This window comes from Chelon labrosus (genome assembly GCF_963514085.1).
Source record: "Chelon labrosus genome assembly, chromosome: 7".
Taxonomy (NCBI): domain Eukaryota; kingdom Metazoa; phylum Chordata; class Actinopteri; order Mugiliformes; family Mugilidae; genus Chelon; species Chelon labrosus.
Window position 1 is genome coordinate 23,503,535 of NC_140343.1, and position 25,183 is coordinate 23,528,717.

Consider the following 25,183-nt stretch of genomic DNA (forward strand, 5'->3'; position numbering starts at 1 on the left):
AACGCTCCCATGGGTCGTATTCGAGAGCATACACACGACCTACAGTATATGGTCGTATAAATTGGAGGGCTTGTTGCTCTCCCCCCTCCTCCTCCTCCTCCTCAGGCCGGGTTTTGTAAAGCGTCTTGGGACAATTCGTATTGTTATTGATGCTATATCAATAAAACTGAATTGAACTGAATTGAATTATGTTATCTTACAACTTGTTGTGAAGTACTATTAAATGGTGCCCATAGAGAATACATATATGCAGCGCACAGTACTGATAACATGTGTTTATGTTCAGTTCTGTTAGTTGACATTGTTGCAGTGGTTGAAGAGTGTGTTTCATATTAGCAGTGTCAGACTGACTGTGCTTAAACAAACCCAAGCAGCTTGAGGCTTAACTGAGTTCTTTAAGGAAAGATGCTCCTCCCAGCTGGAGTAGCTCCTGGGCCAGTCAGCAGCACATGAACATTACAGTCTGCCAAAATACCCCCACTGCTTACAATTTCTACATGATTAAGGACCCTTGAATATAATCAGAAATGAGGAAGAAATAATTTAGAGACAAATGCTGACAGAGATTTTATTTCTTATGCATAAAATCAGATTATACTTGCTGACAATCAGAATTATTACAGCAGCTGTATAGATAAGCAAGACACTTGGATAAGAAAGACAGAATTTTCTTTTTCCTTTGATTGGCCATTATGGAGTAGAGAGAAGAGGTTGGATATCTTTGGGTGAGTGCTCCTGTGATGAAAAATAGACCCATTAGTGTTGATTCTCACATTTTAACAATTAAGAAAACAACCTGAACTAAATAGCAGTGATGTAGATTGGTGCTGACTCATTTTAGTCACACTCACATCCATGAATCCATGCTTGTCCTTCATTATCGCCACCTTGTCACTCTGTCTCAGCCTCCTCAGTCTCCAGGCGTTGACCACAATCAACATGGAAATCACCAACATGGCTGCTGCCAGGGATGCTGCCACAGCTATGACTGCTGTGAGGTTATTAGCAGGTCCATGTGGTGCTGCCTTCATCAGACTGGAAACATCATGGACTGAAGAGAGGGGCAGAGGCTGAGGCACCAACAGTCCAGATATGTCTGAGGAAAGACAGACCACCATTGTGATATTCCTGAGACAGAACGATACTTGTGCCATAACATTATGATCAAATCCTGATAAAAATAATGACTGCCTTAAAACAACGACATGTTCAAATCTCTGGGATAAATTAGATACGTGAACAGTCAGTTTTCATAGTCGACATCTTGGTGCCAAATACTGTCATAGTATTTTGACTCATCAGTATGAATATACAGTATGTACTGTATGTGCAATGTGCCGCTCCCCTCTAACCATCTAATGTCTGAAACACTCCACACCTTCCTGACTTAAGAGGATGAAGGCATCGTCTCCTTTGATGTATCTTCTGCTCCTCAGTCTGCTGTGGGTGATGAAGGAACTTGTTCCGTAGCCTGGACCTCGATAGTAATAGCTGCCATCAGAGTCCTGTACTTTTGTGCCCACCTTCCTGGGATCATCCCAGTAGTACTGAGTGCCTGAAAAAACAGATGAACACAGCAGTCATTGAAAATCCATTCAATGTATGACAGATTGAGAAAATACAGGTAGATCCATATATTCTTGGACACTGACACAGTTCTTTGTCATTTTACAGGTGGTCATTTACCAAAGCATTGTCAAGTCTAGTCATATTTGTCTATGAGCCTAAAGTGCAGACTTTCTGATTTCATTTCAGACAATTCCTTTCCAAATTATACAGAACTGCTACTCTTTAACATGTAGCCCTGTCTTTTTCAAGGGACCAAAATAGATTGCATGATTAACTCAAAAGATGTTTCATGGACAAGTGTGGCATATTCCTTCTTTATTTCTTTGTCAATTAAGTAGGTGAACGGTTAATGGGTGTACAGAGTGTTAATAAACCTACTGTTATGAGAATAAACAAGAGCACAGGGGCATAAAACTATGGCAGTGACAATAGCAGTTCTATTACAGGTGAGCTGGCTGGCATTAAATGACAGATTAAAGAAGACATTTAGGTAGGAATGGGTGGCTGGGTGCATGACTTCAAATGGCACTCATGTTACTGGAGATGTGACAGAAGCAGGTAAGTGTATTATAACATGTACAGGGGTATTTTGTCTGCAAATGAAGCAAAGTTGACTAGACAGTGCTTCATAATACAGATGGACAATAACCTGACATATCCCAACATGTAGGTCAGGCAACCCAGGAATGTTTGAAGGTTAAATAGTGAAATATTTTCCAATGGCCAAGTCAGTGACTTAACCTCAGCCTGACTGAACATGCATTTTTACATTTTTAAAATATTTTTTTGGTTAAAAGCTAAGTCTGCACCCTAACATCATACTGAATATTATCTTATGGTCATCATAACAACCTCTCCCCCGTCTCTTACCATCAGAGGACAGCTTGTTAGGGTCAGTGGTGAACATATGGTGCATGTTCATTTGCTGTCTGATGTCAGACTGCTGATCCATCAGGGCCATGGTTGCTTGCTGCCATGGACATGGCCACTTGAGTTTGCTGTCATTGGGCCCCGAGATTAGGTAGAAGTAGATGGCCATGTAACCTGGATGACTGCTTATTCCATTTGGGTACAGACCTACCTAGAGGACACAGAGAAGCGCGTAAGCAAGTACTGAAGAAGTTGCTTTAGATAATTGAATAAAATGTCAAATCATTGTCAAACATATATTCCTGGTGGTGTTCATGAGATAGAATTGTGATGTCTTTTTATGCTTTCCACAATCAAAAGCATAAGGGTAGATATGAGTTCCAGGTGTTAGCACGTGCTGCCAACTACCTTAGGAACACAAAGCATCATTCTAACCCCGTAGATTTACTGATATTAAAAACATGTTCACAACTAGCACATGTCAAAGCTAGTCCTGGATGCACCCAGAGTTTAGGACCCTACACTGATTATCAGGTGGTGAGAATTTCTGTCTGGATCATGCAGTGGTGGTCTTTTCATCCAATGTACAGTATGAAACCCCACAGAGTTCCTTGATTTGGGAATTTCAGATTGTTTGCTGTACTTCAATATACCACTGTGGATTTATCAACATAATGAAAAAGTGGCATTCACCTGGAAGGAGTAACCTGCTGGTGACAGAAAACGGGGGCTGTACAGTTTTTGTCCTGCTGGCATGGTAGCCAGCAGTCCAGTGATGTTGCGGATGTGCCAGATGTGCTGAGGGCATTTTGTGGATGACAGGTTAATGTCATCCACAGAGAAACCTCCTTTTGACGACTTCTTTCCCCTCACCCCCTGAAAAACCACACGGGACTTCTTTGTCACATTCAGGTTGACATTATGCAGTTCCCAAAGGCCCCTGACACCTCCTTTGAAGAGAGTGGAAAAAATAGATGTTAACTACTAATCTATTACTGTATTTAAAGTTTTATACCAACTTGTATTATGTATGACTCCATTTAAATCTGACTGTTCTTTAATTAAAGGATCTAAAACTTCCACATGGCTTTGAACTAAAGTATGTACAATCAATATGTACAAAATTGAATATTTCATTTTTTTTTTTTTTTACCTGAAATGCTCTTGAAGAACTTCAGTTTACCCTTGGTGTTGGCCTTGTCATACTCTCGAATCCCGATCTTGAGAACATCATCAGGTGCTGCAGTGTTATAGAGGAAGAACTGCAGACACTGGGGTCCAGGTTTGGGGTAAAGCCATCGACTCTCCAGTAAAGCATACTCTCTGGGATTAGCAGTGGCTGTTTTAAAATGCATGAAGTTGCCTTTCCCTGTGCAAACGTAGACAAAAAGTCAAATGATATTAGACCTTGACAATATGGCCATACTGTGGCAAGAATAACTGCTCAACAAAGAGAAAGTCAGTCCACAGCTTGGAAGACAACCTGACTTTCCACCTGTTCTGATAAGAACCAAGTCTGCCAACAGACCAGTACACAGGTATAAATGCTTTCACTGGCATATCCCCCTATGGCGTAGGCTCCATGTGGACCGGTTGCAGGAGGATAAAACACTTGTTTTGCCGGACACATCGTGAAAACGTTTTTCTCGTTTGTCTGACACAGTGACCCATCAAACAATGATTACCCCATCACTAAACCACTTTGGTGTTTATTTGAAATATCAAATTGTGTCGGTATGGTCTTTAAACCAATCTGTACTTTTTAAGTATGCTATTGGGAGATATCTCAGATTTCTTTCTTTTTCAGGTACACAACACCAAGACAGTTACTGTAGCTACGAGGTCAGGTATCAACACATGTCATGAACCCGAGTCTTTAATTCCAGGTTACCGGTTTTTGAGCGGCACCAAAAAAAAAACTGTGGTATAATTTTTCTTATCTCATGAAACTGTTGGGGTCTCAGCTTGAACTTCCACTGTTGTCCAGGAGGCTCAAAGCTCAGTGCTGTAACCTGCATTTGATAGATGGTCACCTTTGCATTGTCCCATGTTGGTGAAGTCAGTCCAAGGGCCTCCACTCACTGAGCAAAGCCGTTCCCACTTGGCGTTGCCAGGACCCTGAATCATCCCACAGATGTTCTCATCCTCAAAGTCACAGCTGTCCACAAAGGTAGAAGACTTGGCTGTGGAGAGGAAACAGTCACTGTTTCATCATGGTTGTTTGTAGACATCATATAAATGCTGGACATAAGTATATGGTCTAGGAGACAGAGGGAGAGAAAGTAAGATGATTCACAAATGTGTATATTTGGTAATAATGAGGTAAATTAGGTGCATTAGTATTAGGGTATACTAATAAGTAATGCACTGATCAGGCATAACATTATGACCTAATATTGTGTAGGTCTCCCTTGTGCCTCCAAAACAGTTCTGATTCATCAGAGAATGGAAATGGGCCTTCTGAGGGTGTCCTGTGGTGTCTGGCAACAGGATGCTGTTAGTGGGGCCTTTGGGTCCTATGTGTTGAGGGGAGGGGCCTCTGTGGATCAGGCTTGTTCCAGCGCATCCCACAGACACTTGATCAGTTTGGGATCTAGTGAATTTGGAGGCCAGGTCAACACCTTGTGCTGTTCTTCATGTTTTTTTTTTAGTTGTTCCTAAACTTTTTTTGTGTGTGTGTCTGTGTCAGGCTGCATCCTGCTGGGGATGGCTGCTGCCATCAAGGAGTGTCATTGCTATGGGGTGTGGGTATAAATATGAGATGATCATTTTTTATGTAATAATAATAATAATAATAATAATACCTTTATTTATATAGCACCTTTAAAAACAGTGTTTACAAAGTGCTTTGACAATCAAGCATGAATAAAATACTCAGGCAAAATAAGAAAAAACAACAATATTTAGAAGACAATAAAAAACAATTTAAAAATTACATTAACAACCACATCAAAATAAAATAAAATAAAACACAGTGAAATAGAATGACTTAATTCAAGTTAAAAGTTAAAAAGAAAGTTAAAAAGACAAACCTCACATAAAAGCAAGTCTATAAAAATGTGTTTTAAGAAGTGATTTAAAAGAATTCACTGATTGTGCAAGCCTTATGTCCTCAGGCAGGGCATTCCAAAGTCGAGGGGCCGTAATGGCAAACGCCCGGTCACCTTTAATTTTGAGCCTCGACCTTGGAACAGCCAGAAGGGAACCACCTGAGGACCTAAGGCTGTGGGCTGGCTCTTAAGGTGTCATTAGGCGCGTTCGACTTGTCTGCGCCTGTCTGAGTCTGACTTGCTTACGTCAGCGTGATCTTACGCCGACTGTAGGGGTGGAGCATAAAACGGCTGCAGACAAGTCGGACACGGTCAACTTCGTGTAAACAATGGCGGATCTCGCGGTGTTTGCATTCGTTGTTGCCGACGAAATATAACCTTTGGAGTTACCGGAATTTATACCCGTGTTACAACAAGCATGCTGTATGCAAAGGATTGTGAATAGCAGCAAATCTACTGAATAAGGATTAAGTAGCATAGTGCTTTGGTCTCCAATCTTGGCGAAAATGAACTGCTGATTAGGCTACTTATTTGAATATTTACTTTTACACCCAAAGTCGTTTAGCACCTGTAACTCAACCATGAAACGAATTCACAGAAAGATATTGAGATGGAGATTAAATGCCATTTGTTTTCATTTTTGGACAGACAGGTGTGAAGAAGAACCCCAAAAATCTACTAACCGTTAACAAGATTCGAACTACGGACGGCCGATCGCCAGACTGACGCGTTACCCACTAAACCAATTTAGGATGATACTGAAGAAGCAGTACTACGATATAAGTAAAGGATAATGGACGACACTTCTACAAATTGAATGCACGCGTTCTCGATGGTAAAACGGCCCAAAGCGAAGCCTTAGAACGTAACCTGCGTGATTCAGCTCTGCACACGCCCGGACTCGAACCAGCAGCACCTCGGATCGGGAGGCGAGCGTGCTGACAGTTGAGCCAATAGCTCAGGCTATTTTTATTTTTTATTTTATAGTGTAATGGAGTGAAGTCCATTATCCCGCTTATTCTACTGTTACCAACATGTTAAAAATGCCTTTTTACTGTTTAATCGGAGAAATGAACTCTGCATTGAACTGCAGTCAGATGTACAACGTTTTCAGTAGGCCAGCCTACCATTGTTGCAGAAATCACATATAAGAAGGTATCCCTTCGATTTCTGTTCATTTTCGCATATTCCAACATAACGAAGCGAGAAACGTCAAAATCGTCATGAGGAGATTCCTCCCAAACTGCCCAATCACGTCTTTGACCTGACGTCATGAGGGCGGGTTTCCGGTCGTGCAGTTCGTTGGAGAGCAACTGCAGAGCCCGTCTACGGAGAGCCTTCCCACTCTCTATTAAGTCCCATTGTAACGAATTTTGGTTGCAGTTCCACCAGATTTCCACTGGGGGCGATCGCCATGAGTGCAACATGAATGGGACTCTATGGAGCTAAACGGCTAAATGTGTCTCTTTCACCCGATTGTCGTTGAGAAATCTCAGATTTGATTGTAGGTTTTGCAAGTTCAACATGGGTTATAGGTCAAAAGTTGAATGAACGAGAACTTATGTCCTTTCGTTTTCTTACAGGTTGAGTTGTTGTTGCCCATAACACGCTAGCATTGTGCTAATGAACGCTGATTGGTCAGTGAAGGACTGATTACGACCAGATCCCGCTTGACGGCATCGTGGCATCCGAAGCGGGACCAGAATGTTAAGACGGACTTTTTCGCCCAAGTTTTTTTTTTTTTTCGGCCCGGTCTTTTAAAATAACAAAACAGAAACTCTTCTAGCACGATTATTTACCCGTGTCAGCTGTGTTGTCCATGCCTCGAGAGAAAAGAAAGTGCAGAGCGCGAAAGCACCAAAGCAGTGACTGAAGAATTGCCGTAAAGCAGTATCTGGTCGTACGATGTGTATGACGTCATTGACATTTTAAAATACTTTTTAAAGCAAAATAAGTGACTCTAAAAAATCTAACACCCAGCAGTGTGTAATTTCTTTGCATTTCCTTTCAAATTCAATATTCAAATTACTGCACAAAAAATTATATCCTGAGAAAAGTGGATTTTGAGGGGTACTGCTCCATAGACCGCCATTCATTCTGCACTCGTCCTGAGAGCGCCCTCATATGGAACCAGAGTGGAACTGCAACAGTTCAGAACCCGGAAGTTCAGTGAGAGTGGAACTTCTCCCCATATTAGACGTTCTCTGGCAACTGCAAGATCTGTCTGCAGGCGAAGACTCCCGCGATATTTTAAGGTCATGTGACATGGTGACGTAGTGGTAAGTCCCTCCCTGTCTGACTCAAGTCGGACAGGATTTCTAACCAGCATGCATTGCGTCCATCCCAGCATGCATTGCGTTCATCCCAGCATGCATCACGTCAAGTCAGACTCAGACAGATCTGCATCAAGTCAGAGAACGTCTAATATGGGGAGAAGTTCCACTCTCACTGAACTTCCGGGTTCTGAACTGTTGCAGTTCCACTCTGATTCCATATGAGGGCGCTCTCAGGACGAGTGCAGAATGAATGGCGGTCTATGGAGCAGTACCCCTCAAAATCCACTTTTCTCAGGATATAATTTTTTGTGCAGTAATTTGAATATTGAATTTGAAAGGAGATGCAAAGAAATTACACACTGCTGGGTGTTAGATTTTTTAGAGTCACTTATTTTGCTTTAAAAAGTATTTTAAAATGTCAATGACGTCATACACATCGTACGACCAGATACTGCTTTACGGCAATCCTTCAGTCACTGCTTTGGTGCTTTCGCGCTCTGCACTTTCTTTTCTCTCGAGGCATGGACAACACAGCTGACACGGGTAAATAATCGTGCTAGAAGAGTTTCTGTTTCGTTGTTTTAAAAGACCGGGCCGAAAAAAAAAAAACTTGGGCGAAAAAGTCCGTCTTAACATTCTGGTCCCGCTTCGGATGCCACGATGCCGTCAAGCGGGATCTGGTCGTAATCAGTCATTCACTGACCAATCAGCGTTCATTAGCACAATGCTAGCGTGTTATGGGCAACAACAACGCAACCTGTAAGAAAACGAAAGGACATAAGTTCTCGTTCATTCAACTTTTGACCTATAACCCATGTTGAACTTGCAAAACCTACAATCAAATCTGAGATTTCTCAACGACAATCGGGTGAAAGAGACACATTTAGCCGTTTAGCTCCATAGAGTCCCATTCATGTTGCACTCATGGCGATCGCCCCCAGTGGAAATCTGGTGGAACTGCAACCAAAATTCGTTACAATGGGACTTAATAGAGAGTGGGAAGGCTCTCCGTAGACGGGCTCTGATCAAGTCGAACGCGCCTAATATCTCTGATATGTAACTTGGAGCCAGGCCCTGACGTGCCTTAAAAGTGATCAGTAAAATCTTAAAATTAATTCTAAAACGAACAGGGAGCCAGTGAAGAGAAGCTAAAATCGGTGTAATGTGCTGTCGTCTGTTAAAACCAGTAAGAAGCCTAGCTACTGCATTTTGCACAAGTTGGAGGCGAGAGAGTGATTTCTGATTAATGCCAGAGAGAAGTGAGTTACAGTAGTCTAATCTGGAGAATATTAGTGCATGTATAACTTTTTCTAAATCGGAGGGGGAAATTATTTTTTTGATTCTGGAGATGGTTTTGAATTGAAGGAAACAAGACTGAACTACTTTATTGATATATTTTTTGAAGCTGAGGTTTGAATCAAAAATTACTCCTAAATTACGGGCAGTGGGCGTTACGCAGTTGGCATAGGGACCAAGAGAGGTTAGAGTGGAGCTGCTGTGGATGGGGGGATTAAACAATAGCTTCCAGGGTCAGGGGGTCTCAGGGGGAGGTATATCTGTCTGTCATCTGCATAGCAATGAAAAGAAACATTGTGGTGTTCAATTATATGGCCAAGAGGGAACATATAAATAGAAAATAAAATTGGACCTAAAATTGAACCTTGCGGTACACCACAGGTGATGTGAGCTGACGAAGAAGAATAGTTATGTGGGGTGACCGAGAAGGTTCTTTCTAAAAGATAAGAGTAAAACCAACCAAGTGCAGAGTCCTTGACACCCACCCAGGTTTTAAGACGGTTAATTTTCTTTGAAAGGGGCTGGACCACAGCATGTTTAAAAGCAGAAGGATAAATACCGTCTTCTAAGGATTTGTTAATAATCGATAAAATACTGGGTCCAACTGTGATAAAAACCTCTTTGAGAAATTTTGTGGGAATAAAATCAAGACTGCATGTGGTTGATTTCATATGGGCTATGGTTTCTGCTAAAAAAGACAACGATATTGATTTAAAAGTGGTAAAGTATCCAGAGGGGATATGGTTGGATATGTGGAAAATGCACCAAACTACAACACAGTCTTTGAAATGGAGGGAGTTTAGCTGGAAGAATGTGATTCGATACTTCATTACGCCTAAAATTAAAAGTAAGCTGACAAATGCACAGCAACCATGTTGGAGATTATGTAACCATGTGGATGCGGACCACACACACATCTTTTGGAAATGCATCAAAATACAACCTTTCTGGGAGAATGTTCATTTGGTTATTTGTGATGTTCTGGGGTATGTGATTCCCAAATCTTGTTTAGTTCTATACCTTGGTCATTTGGAGGGCATGGTACATGCGGGTGATCAATACTTAACCAGAATTCTTTTGGTTGCTGGGAAGAAGACCATCACTAAGAACTGGCTTAAGCCTGACACTCCAAGTCACAAACAGTGGACGTCCATTATAGAGGATATACTACAGATGGAACACCTTACATATAAACTGAGATTGAAAGAGGATGTTTTTCTAAAACGGAGTGAAAAATGGTTGTCATACAAGGGAAAACATAATTAACCGGTTTGGTTTAACATTAACGTAATTCACACAGGCTCTGTTTCTTTGCTTTTCTTTTCTTTTTCTTTACATATTTAATGTTGTATTGTTTAAATCGAAAAATAAATAAAGATTGTCAAAAAAAAAAAGTGGTAAAGTAACTATTAACAACTCTTGTGGCCTGTAAAACACGGTCGGGGGGAGTTATCTGTTGTCTAATATTATTAATCCTTTTTATAAATTTTTTTTAAAACTCCTCACACAAGTCTTGTGACGCATCGTTAAAAGGACATGTGGAGGGGGTGATGAGTGAATCTATTACAGAGAATAAGGTTCTGGGGTTTGAGTGATTTGCTAAAATGATGTTAGAAAAGAAGGATGCTCTTGCTTCTTTAACTGCAGTTTGGTACTTCATCATGGCAACTGTCCAAATGTCGTAGTACACAGTCAGACCAGTTTTTTTCTCCTACAGTCTCTTTTTAAATCTTGGATGGATTCGTTAAGCCAAGGCTGTGGTGGTTTTTTTTGTATTTTTTTTACTTTTTGTCTTTAAAAGGGGCAACAGAGTCCAGGATGTTTTGACATGTGAGATTAAAAAGAGAGACAAGCTCTTCTAAATTGGAATGTGGATTAAAAGCAGTTAAAGAAGCAGCACTAAAAAGCTCAGAAAATTTACTGGCAGAACTAGAATTAAAAACCCTGTGACGAACTGGTGTACTATGATTTAAAGGAAGCTGGGATAAAATCATACTAAATAAAATGGCCTTATGATCAGACACACAGATGTCCTCCATCTTAAAATAGTTAGGACTGAGACCGCTGTACAGAACGAGATCTAGTGTGTGACCCTTCACATGAGTTGGCTCTTGTATTGCCTGAGTAAGATTAAAAGACTCTAAAGTATCCAGAAAATCCTGAACGAATGTCTGAGACGGACAACAAACATGAATGTTAAAATCACCCAAAATGAGAATTTTGTTATAAATAGAAATAAAGTGGGATAAAAGCTCGGCAAACTCTTCTGCAGTCTCCCTGAGAGAGCCATGTCTCTGTCAATATAAAAAAGTCTAACCTATTCGAGGTGATAAAATCATGGCATAAAAAAGATTTGTTATTAAGAGATCTGACATTCAGAAGACCGAAATTAGCTAGTTTTGCATTAAAAACAGGAGAAACATTGGTATTTCGGGGGACGTGAATTAAATTGTTGTGGTTGGCAGCAGAGAGGTGTGAAGTTGAGCGTGCTGCCGAGGGTCCGTGGTAGGAAATGATGGTGGTGATGTGAGAGGGTATGTCAGTCCGATTTTGAGGCGGGGATGATGGAAGAAATACAATATCTCCTACCGTGCCGTACCGTATGTTGTTGTGGAGTATTGGTCTGGGCACTCTGACTGTTTTTTGACGGGACTTGGTGATTCTGACTGGAATATGCCTTGATGCAGGAGTAGCAGATGTAGGACCGTTAGAAGAAACTGAGAGCTGGCTTTGAGTAGATGTGCGTGCATGTGGCAGGAGGGAGCTCTCATGGAAAACAGGAAGCTGTGAATGTGCCGTCAGCGGAGAGGGGGGATCCGGTGTGGGGGTGAGGGACATAGGGATGTAAAGAGTCAGTCACATGGACAGGTGCGCACCGCATGCTGCAGGTTAGCAGACAGCATTTGGCTACCCCTCTTATTTGGATGGATCCCATCTCATTTAAAAAGAGAGTCACGATCCCAGAACAAGTTAAAATTGTCAATAAAACCAAAATTGTGCATCGTGCTGGCCGATTGGAGCCAAGTGTGAAGGCTGAAGAGTCTACTGAAACGGCCAGCTCCACGACCCAGAGTCGGGATGGGGCCAGATATAAAAATGGACTTTCCAGAGTTTTTTAAAACAGTAAAAAGAAGATTAAAATCACTTTTAGTGCGTTCAGACTCCCGACGAGTTGTATCATTCGTTCCCACATGAACAATGATCTGTTCGATAGTTGTCGGGAGTGATGGCATGAGATCCAGAAGTTTATCCAGGATGTGGGGGACTGTGGCTCCAGGAAAACAGTGTGTGGCTGCGTTAAAGAAGCGAATGTCCCGGGTTATGGAGTCACCGATGATCCACGTGGTCGGGGGAAAGAGGGGACGAGAGGCCAATGTTTCTGGGCTGTCTGGACGATGCTGAGGACGCTCAGTTGACGCTACGCGGGGGGTCCGTGCAGGAGGACAGAAGCGAGGAGGCTGCTTAAGACTAGCCCCAGGGAGACCCCCAGACCGTCTGATCACGGCTTCCTCCAGCATCCTACGGCGGTCATTTACTGCTGTAGATATGTCTGTTAAGGTTCTCAGTCATCCAGGTCATGGTATATCCAAAAAAGGTTCAAAAAATGCAACTGGACTTGTAGTTTTTTAGAGAAGACGTTTCACCACTCATCCGAATCACCAAGTCCCTGAACTGAAGAAGCTACTCGGATGAGTGGTGAAACATCTTCTCTAAAAAACTACAAGTCCAGTTGCCTTTTTTGAACCTTTTTTGGATACTGCTGTAGAGCGACGAGTGGCCTTTCCAAGGCTCGCTGATGACGCAGCCGAAGTGACTTCAGGGCCAGGTGAGGTGGAGGTGGAAGCTGCAAGTGCAGCGTCAGGATGGACGGAAGCATCCTCCGGCAGGATGGCGAAGCGGTTGGAGATAGCCAGCGGAGGTTGTGGATGCCGACCAGCCGAGACCCTCCTGCGTCTGCGTCGCACCACTTCAGTCCAGGATGCCAGGGTCGAGGTACTGGCTCGGTTCGGCGTGGAGCTGTGAACAGGAGCATTTGGGCCGTTTCCGATGTAGACCCTTGGATCCGCTTGTGGTGTCTGACAGGCTGTCAACGGCGTTGAGGCATCCAGGCCCAGTGCAGCAGCCCCGATGGTGGTCTACGCCCGGCTCCCGGTCCGATGAGAGGCCGCTCCAATGTGAATTGTTGCCTGCCAGGGAAGGGTGGCCGCAGAAACCGAGACCACCGGAGACACGGGAGAAGGAGGTGATGGTGCTGATGGAGCGGCAAAAGTTGAGGACTGCAAATATGATATATGTTTTGACTGAGCAGCTGCAACAGAGACAAAGCCCTCAATCAGCTGGTCCCTTTTTCGGAACTCATACTCAAGTTGGTGGATCTCATTCTTCAACTGTGAGTAAGTGTTGCAGTCCACGCAAACAGCCATGACAGCTGCTACTGTCCAGGTAAAACTCAGACTCAAACTTAACACAGTCAAGATGAAGTAATCCAGCGATCAGTAAGAAAATAGCGTTAAAAACTGGTTTCACTTGGCCAATTAGTGGCGTAAGTTAGCTAGCGTTAGCTAACAACATGTTAGCAACAAAGTTCAGAAACGTTTTATCTTCAGAAATTTCACCAGTGAATTCAATTTCAGTGTCTTTTGACTCTTTTTAAATTGTCTCTTTAGTACCTCTGGAAATCTGAGCATAAAATGTGTAGATCCTTCCGGCCTCTGAGGAGCCTCTGAGGAGTGGCGTCACCCTCTGTGAGGGCTGTGGATCAAGACACCTTTCATGAACTATGTTATCACATATCCAGCTCTCACGATTCGATTCGATTCCGATTCAGAGGTCAACGATTCGATTCTAAAACGATTAGCGATTAATCTCGATTATTTTTATTTTTTTTAATGTACATTTCCATGCCTGATTTTAAATTTTGTGATATGTACACATATTTTAGTTTGGTCAGATTCTTAAATATGAGTTTGCTACTCAGAATTTGCAAATCACTTCCTACTATTGTGTTGATCATTAGAGAAAGAAAAACAGATGGCTGGCATCAGGAACGGGTCCCCTTTTTTCTGTCAACTCTGGATGGTATCGTGAAAAGTGGCTTCGCAAATTCATTGTATTTCCTAAGTATTTGATTTGAATTCCACAGACCTTACAAACGGTGTAAGTCTTGTCCATCTTGCCTCCAACCTCATAGAATCCAAAATGCTGCCATACGGCAGCTTTTAAAGAAGCCGCTGCAGGTCGTATGAGTCGAGCCAGAGAGTGTCCAATAAGGGGAGAAGTTCCACTCTCAGTGAACTTCCGGCTTCTGAACTGTTCGTTACAATGGGACTTAATAGAGAGTGGCGAGGCTCTCCGTAGACGGGCTCTGGTCTAGCGCTCGCCATTGCAGCCATTTTATCGCCGCTTAAACTTTTTTGCATGTAAACAACTCGCACGTGTGTTAAGTGCGCATGCGTGTATAGCAGAGAATCAGCAGGCCAGAGAGTAGAGTTTTCTGTTGAGCTCCGCAGCAGGCGCACAGAGTATTGCAGCGGGCGAACTAATTAAATTAAAATTCCGATTACGAACTTATTTGAATCGAGACAGAATCGTTCAAGACAGAATCGAAATCCATCGGAGAATCGATTTTTTTTCCCACCGTGACAATGTTGATGTGTTGCGGTATTATCTCAGCCTTTACTCCTCTTTCAAGAACAACAAAAGGAAAAACATTGTCATCCCCTACGTGGCTGAAGTGTCCGAAAAACTTAGAAGAATTTTCCGAAATCACCGTATTCCAGTTTATTTCAAACCAGGAAACACACTTAGGCAAAGATTGGTCCACCCAAAAGACAAAACACCCAGGCAAAAACAGAGTAATGTGGTGTACGCTGTTCAGTGCAGTGAGGAGTGCACAGATTTATACATTGGGGAAACCAAACAACCCATCCACAAACGCATGTACCAGCACAGGAGAGCCAGCTCATCAGGAAACGATTCAGCGGTCCACCTACACCTGAAGGACAAAGGGCACTCCTTTGAAGATAACAACGTCCAAATCTTAGCCAGAGAAGACTGATGGTTTGAAAGAGGAGTAAAGGAAGCCATCTATGTCAGACTGGAAAAACCTTCACTAAACAGAGGAGGTGGACTAAGATTCAATCTGCCATCTATTTACAATACAGTATTAACTTCTGTCCCCAAGAAGTTTCAGTCTCATTCACACCTTGACACTGGAGCCTCTGACGGACAAGAGTCGTTAGAGAACCATTCATAGGGAAGAGGACAGGGACAAAACAGTCCCCTCCCCACAACAGGTAAGTACCCAGTCGTTAAGGGAAATTAGCTGCACCAGTTTCTGGTTATTAGCATAACAAGCAAGTTTTTTCAGGAAGAGTTCCTATTTAAACCTCAGACTTCCCACCAGTCCCCCAGAACTGAAGAAGCTACTCGGATGAGTGGTGAAACGTCTTCTAAAAAACTCTACAAGTCCAGTTGCCTTTTTTGAACCTTTTTTGGATATTTATAAACACACATTAACTGATTTGGTAAAGATGCTGTGAGATCTGAATTTTCCAACATTGCTCAGTCCAGGATTACACTACTCGAGGTGCATATACATGATAATATGATGATAATATGTAACTCATGTTTCACAAACCATAGCCCCTGATGATTTGCTTTGATTTGCTTATTTAATTTAGGCAACTGGTGCTCGGTGGATGCCCAAAGAAACTACCTGCAGATCTTTTGCCCGAGGCTGCAGAGGCTGCAGACAGCTATGACCAAGAAGTGGGTTCCTCTTTGACACGGGCATCAATTTTTGGCAGAAACCCATTTTCCACAGTGGAGCACCAGGCAGCAGCTGAACAAGAATTTACACGGCACTATTCAGACATTGTTTTTCTCTTTGACAGCGCTGTTAACAATGAACCAGGTCATTTTCAAAATGGAATTAAGGACCTAATAGACATTGTCAGAAGACATGCGTGAAGACAGCCTGAATATATCGTTATTCTCTTGAATGTGTATTTGTTCACTGTGTTGACCTAGAGCTCGGGTGATGCCTCTTTGCACCTGAAGATCCGTGGACATGTTCTGTCCTAATTGTGCCTGACAAGTGCCTGAACATATCGTTATTCTCTTAAATGTGTATTTGTTCACTGTGTTGACCTTGAGTTCGGGTGTTTTTTTTTTTTGTTTTTTTTTATATGTTTTGTCAGGCTCCATGTGGGGCCACTTAATTCAGTGTTCTATGCTGATATTCTCTTTTGAATTAATAAAAAAATACTGTTTGAATATTTGTCAGTTGTATATTTAAATATGTTTTAACTCAGGCAAACATACAGATGGACTCAAAAAATCTGATTTAATATTTTATTTGATACACATACCTATTACACATACCAATTTTATTTCCTCTCTGAATTTCATAATCACTTCAGGTAGCATCATGGATAGCAGCTACAGGCATAATTGTGCAAAATCATTTTTTTTTTTCTTACTCAGGGATTTGGTTAAGTACACAGTCACCCTGCTTGAGTAGACCTGAAAACTAGGAGGTTCTTTATACTTGACCATATCTGGTAGGATGAATCTCTAACCAGTGTGCAGAATTACAGTGAGTGTGTTTTGCCTGTTATCAAGTGGGTCCATGTGATCACAGCTGTGGGGGCTACAGTCCAGTGGGAGCTTGATTCTAACTGAAAGTATCTGGATGAGATGTCAAGGAAAGTTTTACAGCACAACAGTTGCTCCATATGATTCCCACTGTCTCTGTTTGTTGTGGCTGTCAACATATCTATATTTCTCTTTATATTTTTTGAGAGAACAAATCTATTGATGAAAAGGTTCACATAGTGCGACACCTGCTGGTCATTTTTTTGCAACTAACCTTTGGCGTGCTTCCCCTTGCCATGTCATAATTATGCCAGCGATATTTCTAATTATTGAGAGCAGACATCACTGTTCACAGTACATCCTCAGAAAACATACTATGGTACTTTCATTTTCAAAAAAGACATGGTGCGTTTTAGTCAATCAACTGCACATTAACAGTCAATACAATACGCTGTTGCATTACTTTATTGTTTTTATTTATTTAGCCTGATTCGACACGCTGGAGTGAGAGCATAATGAAGCTAAAGGCCGTCATAGCCGCCAGTATAAGTATGGTCTGTGATCGTAACGTAGTCTCGTCTGTCTGTCGCAATATATTTGTGTTAACATTTCACTGTCTAAAGACCAAGACGTACGCGAGGACCTTTATTTTGAAGAGCACAGCACAAATATAATTGATGGAACACACTAGCCAATCAGAGGCAATGGGGTGCCGAAGGCCCACCCACCAATGGAAACGAAATATTGAGTGGTAAATTTGTTTTGTCAGTACAAACAAAAAAACGAAAAATCAAGCCGAATTGTCGATTTCCGTTTTTTGCCCAAAATTAGAAAAACGAAAAAACGACCTGTTTCTGGTTTTTGAATGTGTTATTTATACCAAAATATCAAACGGTTAAAACGTACCTTGGTCTCCCACGCATGCACACTTGAATTTTTTGTTAATCAGTTTGCTTTTAATTTAGTGGTTGTAACAGGTGCCTAGAATTGCATTTTAGAGTGTAAGAATATATTCATTCATGTAATGTAATTGTAGGAGCCATTTGGCCTCTTAACTGTTAAGTTTAATATGCCCACTAGGCGGCAGAGTGATGTAATTAAGGGTCATGCCAATATAGGTAGGAACTGCTGTTCAGGTAGCGGGTGTTGCCTGACGGAGGGGAGCACACACAGTTTTTGACCGCTTACGCTTACGCTTACGCTTGTGGTTACGGTTACACTGCTTTGTTGCACTTTCGCTGTGTATACTGTGGATTTATTCAACTGAATGCATGACACTGGATTATTGGAGTATCGTGGTGAGCGGCAATAAAGACACTGACTTAAGACGTTAAGTCTGTTTATTTCCATAGACATGTACCCAGTGGCTAAAGTTATAAGCGCGTCAAACAAGTGCTCGTCTAGCAACCCCTCAGGGGCTTCAAGTATTAGGCTTAGCCTCTACATTTGAGTCAAAAACTGTCGCTTCAAGCTACCGACGCTGAAGGAGTTTAATCACACACGAAGTGGAACGAAGCCATTCGCGTTCGGATGGGAGCTACAGAAACGGCTTGCTGCTTGTACTAGGCCGAGGACGGCAGGCCTGTACGTCTAACGTTTGGGAATTTGCTTCACGCTTGTTTGAATTAAAGCAACAGTCATCAGCACAGCAGAGGACGACGCTGATAGTCGCCGAAAGTCTACATATTCTTCGGATGGCGCCCAACGCGAGGTAGGCCTAAATGTAGCGCTACTTAAGAATGAATGGCCATTCAGTTTGTGTGCACATATCAGGGGGCAAAATCCAATGCATTGGTGACATTCGGGGCGGGTAACTAACGTCGTTATCCTGTTGCGAACTCTGCTACGTTGCTACTTTGTTGTGAACATTCGAACTGAACAATGGAGTCGCACGACAACTTGGAAAGGCTTACAGAGCCGTCCGCTGAGTTGAACAGTGTTGAACATGGCGTTGATACGCAAAAGGACAAAGGAAAGCGTGTTGTTAAATTAACTGCTAAAGCATTTGCTGAAAAACTCGAACGTTTGCAAAACGAGAGGAAAACTAAGTTAAATAAGGCAGGTAAATTAAGAGATGTGTTGCAAGGTCTCATGAAGAAAAAAGATAAATCACAGGTGGAATGTGTTTTTAACGACTTTGTTAACTTATGTGATGAAACAAAAGGTGTTCATGCGTCTGTAATGAGTATGTTACCTGATACTGAACAAGAGAAACATGATGTGTGGTTCAAAGCCAAAATGATTGCCAATAATGATCTTACTTTTAAGGTGCAATTATGGGTTTCTAGTGCTGATCAAAATGTAATTTCTGATTGTGCTGTTAGCAATGCTGATGATATTAACCCAGAGGACAGTATTTCAAATGTAGCCAGTAAACGCTCAGGGAAGAGTGTGGCTAGTAGCAAATCAAGCACTTCTTCCACAAGACTTAAAGCAGAGGTTGAGAAGGCCGCACTGCTTGCCCGTATCGCAGCTTTAAAGAGTAAGCATGCATTGGAGGAACAAGAGCAGCAGATAAGGAGAAAAAGGGAGCAACAAGAGCTGGAAACAATGCTCGCTGAATCTGATGCTAAACTTGCAGTGTTACAGACCTTTGACAGCCAAAGCTGTGCTAAAACATCTAATGCAATGAATTCTTACTTGGAGAAAAGGACTCAAAAATCAGCACCTACATACACATTGGATCCAATGGCAGAAGTGTTTAACTACGCGCCTCAGAGAAAACCACAGCAAACACAGGAATGGTCAGTACCAGCCAACCAACCAATATCAACTGGCGTGCAACATCCACAGACTGGTTCCATCAGAGGGAGCTATCAACATGCCCTGGAAACAGAGCAGCAATCCCTTCAAGTCAATGCTCTAACAATGGATCAAAGGCAAACAGGAGATCTTTTATCGGTGCTGCATAAACAAAATGAAATAACATCATCTCTCGTTCAACAACAGCGATTGCTGTCATTGCCAGCAAGAGACATTCCTTTGTACGATGGAGACCCTCTTCAGTATATCTCCTTCATGAGAGCATTTGAACAAGGAGTAGAGGAAAAGGCTAGCAAAACTGATTGCCTGTATTATCTGGAACAGTTCACTAGGGGGCAGCCAAGGGAACTTGTTCGTAGTTGCCTACATATGACTCCTGAATTGGGCTACAATAAAGCAAAGCAGCTGTTGCAGAAACACTTCGGCAGTAAATATAAGATTGCCGTGGCATACATTGAAAAGGCATTGTCCTGGCCTCAAATAAAGAGTGAAGATGTTAATGCCTTACAAGCCTACTCCCTCTTCTTGAGAGGTTGCTGTAATGTCATGGAGGAGCTTCAATACATGCAAGAGTTGGACATGCCAAGTAATATAAGGACAATTGTCTCTAAATTGCCATTCAAACTTAGAGAGCGATGGAGGACTGTTGCACATGACATACTGGAAGCATCAGAAAACAGAGCCCTGTTTAAAGACCTTGTCAAAGTAATCGAAAGACATGTTCAGATTTTATCTGATCCGTTGTATGGAAACATTAATGACTCGTCATCTGGAATGAATGGACCAAGGGTTGTCACAAGGCCAAGATCACATCCAGACCAAAGAGTCAAAGGAAAGAGTTTTGCTACAACCGTTGAACCTGTGGAGTCTGAAAGTGCCAGAGGATCAAGGGCTGTTACAGCTAGCCGTAGCTCTAATGCTTCAGTCTGTATATGCTGTGCTCAACGTCACCTATTAGAGCACTGTCAACAATTCAAACGCAAGAAACACAGAGACAAGATGAACTTTATAAAGGAAAAAGAGCTTTGCTTCGGCTGCCTGAATGCTGGGCACAGGAGTCGGAACTGTGAGAAGCGTTTAATCTGCAAAACATGCAGTAAAAGGCATCCTACTGTGCTGCATATTGACAAGAATGACACACCTGGCATATTCACAGAGTGTGTTAAGGCTACAGCAAGCACCTCCACAGAACTTGACAAGGAGTCTGGTGCAAATCCATCTGCGTCATCGGAGACTTGTGGACATACAGGGGCCGGAACGGATCGTTGTCTGTTGTCCATCCTGCCAGTCCAAATCAAGTCTGCTAAAGGCAACCAAGTAATACAGACATATGCGTTCCTAGATCCTGGCAGTTCAGCCACCTTTTGCTCGGAACAGCTTATGCAAAGGCTTTGTCTTACTGGAAAGCGAACCCAGTTCCTCTTGCACACCATGGGGCAAGAAAGAGTGGTGCCAGCGTATTCACTTTTCGGTTTGGAAGTGTCTGGTATCAATGGTGATGTTTTCTATGAACTTCCACAAACCCTCACACAGAAGAAGATGCCCGTAAGTGCTGACAACATTGCAGCTGCTGACGACTTGGCAAAATGGCCATACTTGGCAAAGCTGGATATTCCCAGAATAGAGGCTAACGTTGACCTGTTGATTGGAAGCAATGCACCCAAGTTGTTGGAACCTTGGGAGGTCATCAATAGCAGTGGGAATGGCCCCTACGCTATAAGAACAGCGCTAGGATGGGTTATTAATGGCCCTTTGCATGGAGATGACTTCAATCTGAACGCAGAGTGCATGTCAGTCCTGATCAACAGGATTTCCGTATGTAAGCTGGAGGAAATGCTGCACAACCAGTATAATCATGATTTCAACGAACAAGCTACTGAAGAGAGAGGGTTATCAAGAGAAGACAGGAAGTTCATGGAGATTATGGAAAGGTCCGCAATTCTCAAAAACAACCATTACCAACTAAATCTGCCTTTTAAGAAGGATGTGTGCTTGCCTAATAATTTTGCTGTGGCAAAACAAAGGGTAATGACACTTAAAAGGAAGTTTCTAAAGAATGAACACTTCTTTAAAGAGTACAGTGCCAAAATCAAGGAGATGGTGAGCAATGGCTACGCAGAGGAAGTGCCTCCTCAGCAGCGGAGTGGTGACAGTGGCAAGGTGTGGTATATCCCCCACCATGGGGTACATCATCCCAAGAAGAAAACTCTGCGTGTGGTGTTCGACTGTGCTGCAGTGTTCAAGGGAACATCGCTAAATCAGCAACTCTTGCAGGGTCCTAACCTCAACAGTACGTTGCTTGGAGTCCTTCTGAGGTTTAGGCAGGAACCTGTGGCAGTTATGGGCGATGTACAAGCAATGTACCATCAAGTCAGGGTCTCAAAAGCAGACAGAGACTTCCTGCGGTTCCTGTGGTGGCCTGAGGGTGATCTCACCAAGGAGTTGTCAGAGTTCCGCATGGCTGTCCATTTGTTTGGTGCCGTGTCATCTCCGAGCTGTGCCATCTTTGCTCTGAGGAAAACGGCTGACGACAACCAGGCTGACTTTCCGGCAGAGGTTATCCAAACTGTGAAGGAGAACTTTTATGTCGACGACTGCCTGAAGAGTTTGGCATCTGAAGAGGAAGCTGTGTCAATGGTCAAACATCTGACCACGCTGTGTCAGAGAGGAGGATTTACTTTGACCAAATGGGTCAGCAATAGTCGCTCCGTGTTGCAAGCTCTGCCAGAAGAGCATAGAGCTAAAGATTTGAAGGAACTTGATATGGACAGAGACGAGCTTCCTGTTGAGAGAGCCCTTGGCTTACAGTGGTGTGTGGAGGAGGACACTTTCACATTCAGGTTGGAGGTGTGTCAAAGGTCCTACACCAGACGTGGAATGCTGTCTATGTCTAGTTCAGTGTATGATCCCTTGGGCTTTCTTGCACCAGTACTGCTGCCTGCCAAGATCATGCTACAGGAGCTGTGCAGAAGAAACTTTGGATGGGATGAAACTGTACCACAAGAGCTGCTGCATCATTGGACAAGGTGGCTAGAGGAGTTGGATAAGCTGCCCGAGTTCAAGATCAACAGATGCATCAAGCCTAAAGGTTTTGGAAACATCATACAAGCACAGCTTCACCACTTTTCAGATGCTAGTGAGTCAGGATATGGGGCAGTCTCTTACCTCAGGATGCAAAACAGCAAGAGTGTCATGCATGTTCCATTCCTGATGGGTAAAGCTAGAGTAACACCTTTGAAGACTGTCACCATTCCTCGCCTGGAGCTGACTGCTGCGGTTCTTGCTGTTCGTGTGGACCTGATGCTGAGGGCAGAGCTTCAGATTCCCTTACAAGAATCAGTCTTTTGGACAGATAGCACATCAGTGCTCAAGTACATAAAGAACGAGGACAAGCGTTTTCATACCTTTGTGGCAAACAGGGTCACAACCATAAGAGAGGCAACAACAACTTCACAGTGGCGTTACGTCAACTCAAAGGAAAACCCAGCAGATGATGCATCCAGAGGTCTGAGGGTTCGGGACTTCATTGAACGCAACAGGTGGATACAGGGTCCGAGCTTCCTGCTCAAGCCAGAAGAGGATTGGCCAGCTGACAGGGTGGACACTGCGATCAATGCAGATGACCTGGAGCTCAAGAAAGAGGCCGTGGTGAACGCAGTCAATGTGAAGGACTCACCTGATGGTACCAGTCGCCTTATTGCATACTTTTCAGATTGGAGGAGACTGAAGGTAGCAGCAGGCTGGTTCTTGAGGTTGAAGAGGATACTTCTGAGCAGGATTTGCAAGAGGAGGGAGTCTGAGAGTTTTAATGCCAGTATGCAGAATGCTACAGCACCCCAAGAACAAGCTTTGACCGTTGACGATTTGTGTGAGGCTGAACTTGCCATAATTCGGTACTGTCAGCAACAAAGATTTGGCGAGGAGATTGCTACCTTGTCTGCAGGAAAGAACGCAGTGAGTCGGCAGAGCACGCTGTACAAGCTGGATCCATGTTTGGATGGCGGGCTCCTAAGAGTTGGAGGGCGACTAGCCAGGGGTTCTTTGCCAGAAGAAGCCAAACATCCGCTGATTCTGTCCAAGGATCAACATGTAGCTACTCTTCTTTTGCGAGAGATCCACCAGCAGCTTGGTCATGGTGGCCGGAACCATATACTGTCCACTCTGAGAAGGAAGTATTGGGTCACAGGTGCCAGTTCAGCAGTGAGGAAGGTCATATCTGAATGCTGTTTCTGTAGAAGACATAATAGTCGGATGATGATGCAGAAGATGGCAGATTTGCCAAAGGAGAGGATTCTTCCTGACCATCCACCATTCACCAACGTAGGGGTCGACTACTTTGGACCGATAGAGGTGAAGAAGGGACGAGGCACAGTCAAGCGCTTTGGCGTGATCTTCACCTGTCTATCCAGTCGAGCAGTTCATTTAGAAGTAGCCAGCTCATTGGACACAGATGCATGCATTAACTCACTACGCCGTTTCATTTGCAGAAGAGGTCAAGTTGTTCAAATTCTGTCTGACAATGGCACTAATTTCATAGGAGCAGAAAGAGAGCTCAGAGAGGCGCTCTCATCCCTAAATCAGGCACGGATTGAAGGGATGTTGCAACAAAGGGGAATCAAGTGGAGCTTCAATCCTCCAGCAGGGTCTCACTTTGGCGGTGTCTGGGAGCGCGTAATCCGCATGGTGAGGAGGATTCTCAGGTCAGTTCTTCAGCAGCAAAGACTGGATGATGATGGACTCCATACAGTTATGTGTGAAGCTGAAGCCATTTTAAATGACCGCCCCATCACCAAATTGTCTGATGATCCGAACGACCTTGAACCCTTGACTCCTAATCATATCCTGCTGATGAAGGGAAGACCTTCATTACCACCACTGTTCCCTCTAAGGTGTTTTACTGCGCAATTGCGCACTGCCCCCCACCTCTTTGCGCAGAAGACAAAAAAAGTTGCGCACTCGAATATCCCAGACTAGTTTTTTTTTTTTTTTTTTCTCCCCGTGTGCTTCGAATTCTGAAATTTATTACCTAAACCGTGTGGGCGTTTATCACTGCAGTGAGTGACAGGTGACAGGGTGCTGTCAGCCAGTGATCATTAAAAAAAAAAAAAACATGCCCACGAGGCGCTGCCCAGCCAATACGCAGCGGTTGTTTAGCTTGACAGCCAATCAATAACTCTGATGACGAGTAGCCGCTGTTGTGGCATTGTTGTTATTAGCAATAGCATTCAGTCATGGCTAAACGGGAGGGAAGTGAGACTGCCGGCGGAAAGGTGAAGAAAAAACGTGTGTCGTTTAAAGTGGAGTGGCTGTCACAGTACATAAATACGGACGAGGGAACACTGGTGAAACTCAGCGACATTTTTTCTTTCTCAACCGAGACTGGAGTCGTTTGCAAGACGTGCAGTGACGCAAACGTAAAAGGCGAGTTTTCAGAGGGGAAAGTGTGGAGTGACTGGGAGCTAGACTACCTCAAGCGACATGTTGGAACAAAAGTACATTTGCATGCTGTTAACAATGTAAAAAGACGAAAGCAGGGGCTTGGGATTGGATCGTTACTCCAAGAAAGCGCGGAGGAGCGGCAGAAGAGAAATGAACTGTCACTCAAGAAAAAGTCAGATCCAGAGCAAATCAAAATTCTCATTGACGATGTTCTACTTGCCATCAAAATGAACGCATCGATGTTAGCTGTTCAACAAATCCACGACCACATGGCAAAATATGTGAGTATACCAGAACACTGGAGGAGCAAAAATTACTCCT

General features: G+C 43.2%; 1 protein-coding gene across 1 annotated transcript in view; it reads right to left on the bottom strand.

Annotated features, from left to right (window-relative positions):
* Positions 1-568: 568 nt before the first annotated feature.
* LOC311490923 (meprin A subunit beta-like) overlaps positions 569-25,183 on the bottom strand; it is a 32,079-nt gene continuing 7,464 nt past the window's right edge. Inside the window, exons 9-15 of the mRNA XM_084548697.1 lie at positions 4,473-4,622; positions 3,593-3,808; positions 3,133-3,389; positions 2,440-2,650; positions 1,379-1,555; positions 852-1,096; positions 569-735 (exon numbers count right to left, since the gene is read on the bottom strand). Coding sequence (XP_084404823.1) covers positions 691-735; positions 852-1,096; positions 1,379-1,555; positions 2,440-2,650; positions 3,133-3,389; positions 3,593-3,808; positions 4,473-4,622 — 1,301 coding nt within the window. The 3' untranslated portion in view covers positions 569-690. The remainder of the gene's footprint in view (positions 736-851; positions 1,097-1,378; positions 1,556-2,439; positions 2,651-3,132; positions 3,390-3,592; positions 3,809-4,472; positions 4,623-25,183) is intronic.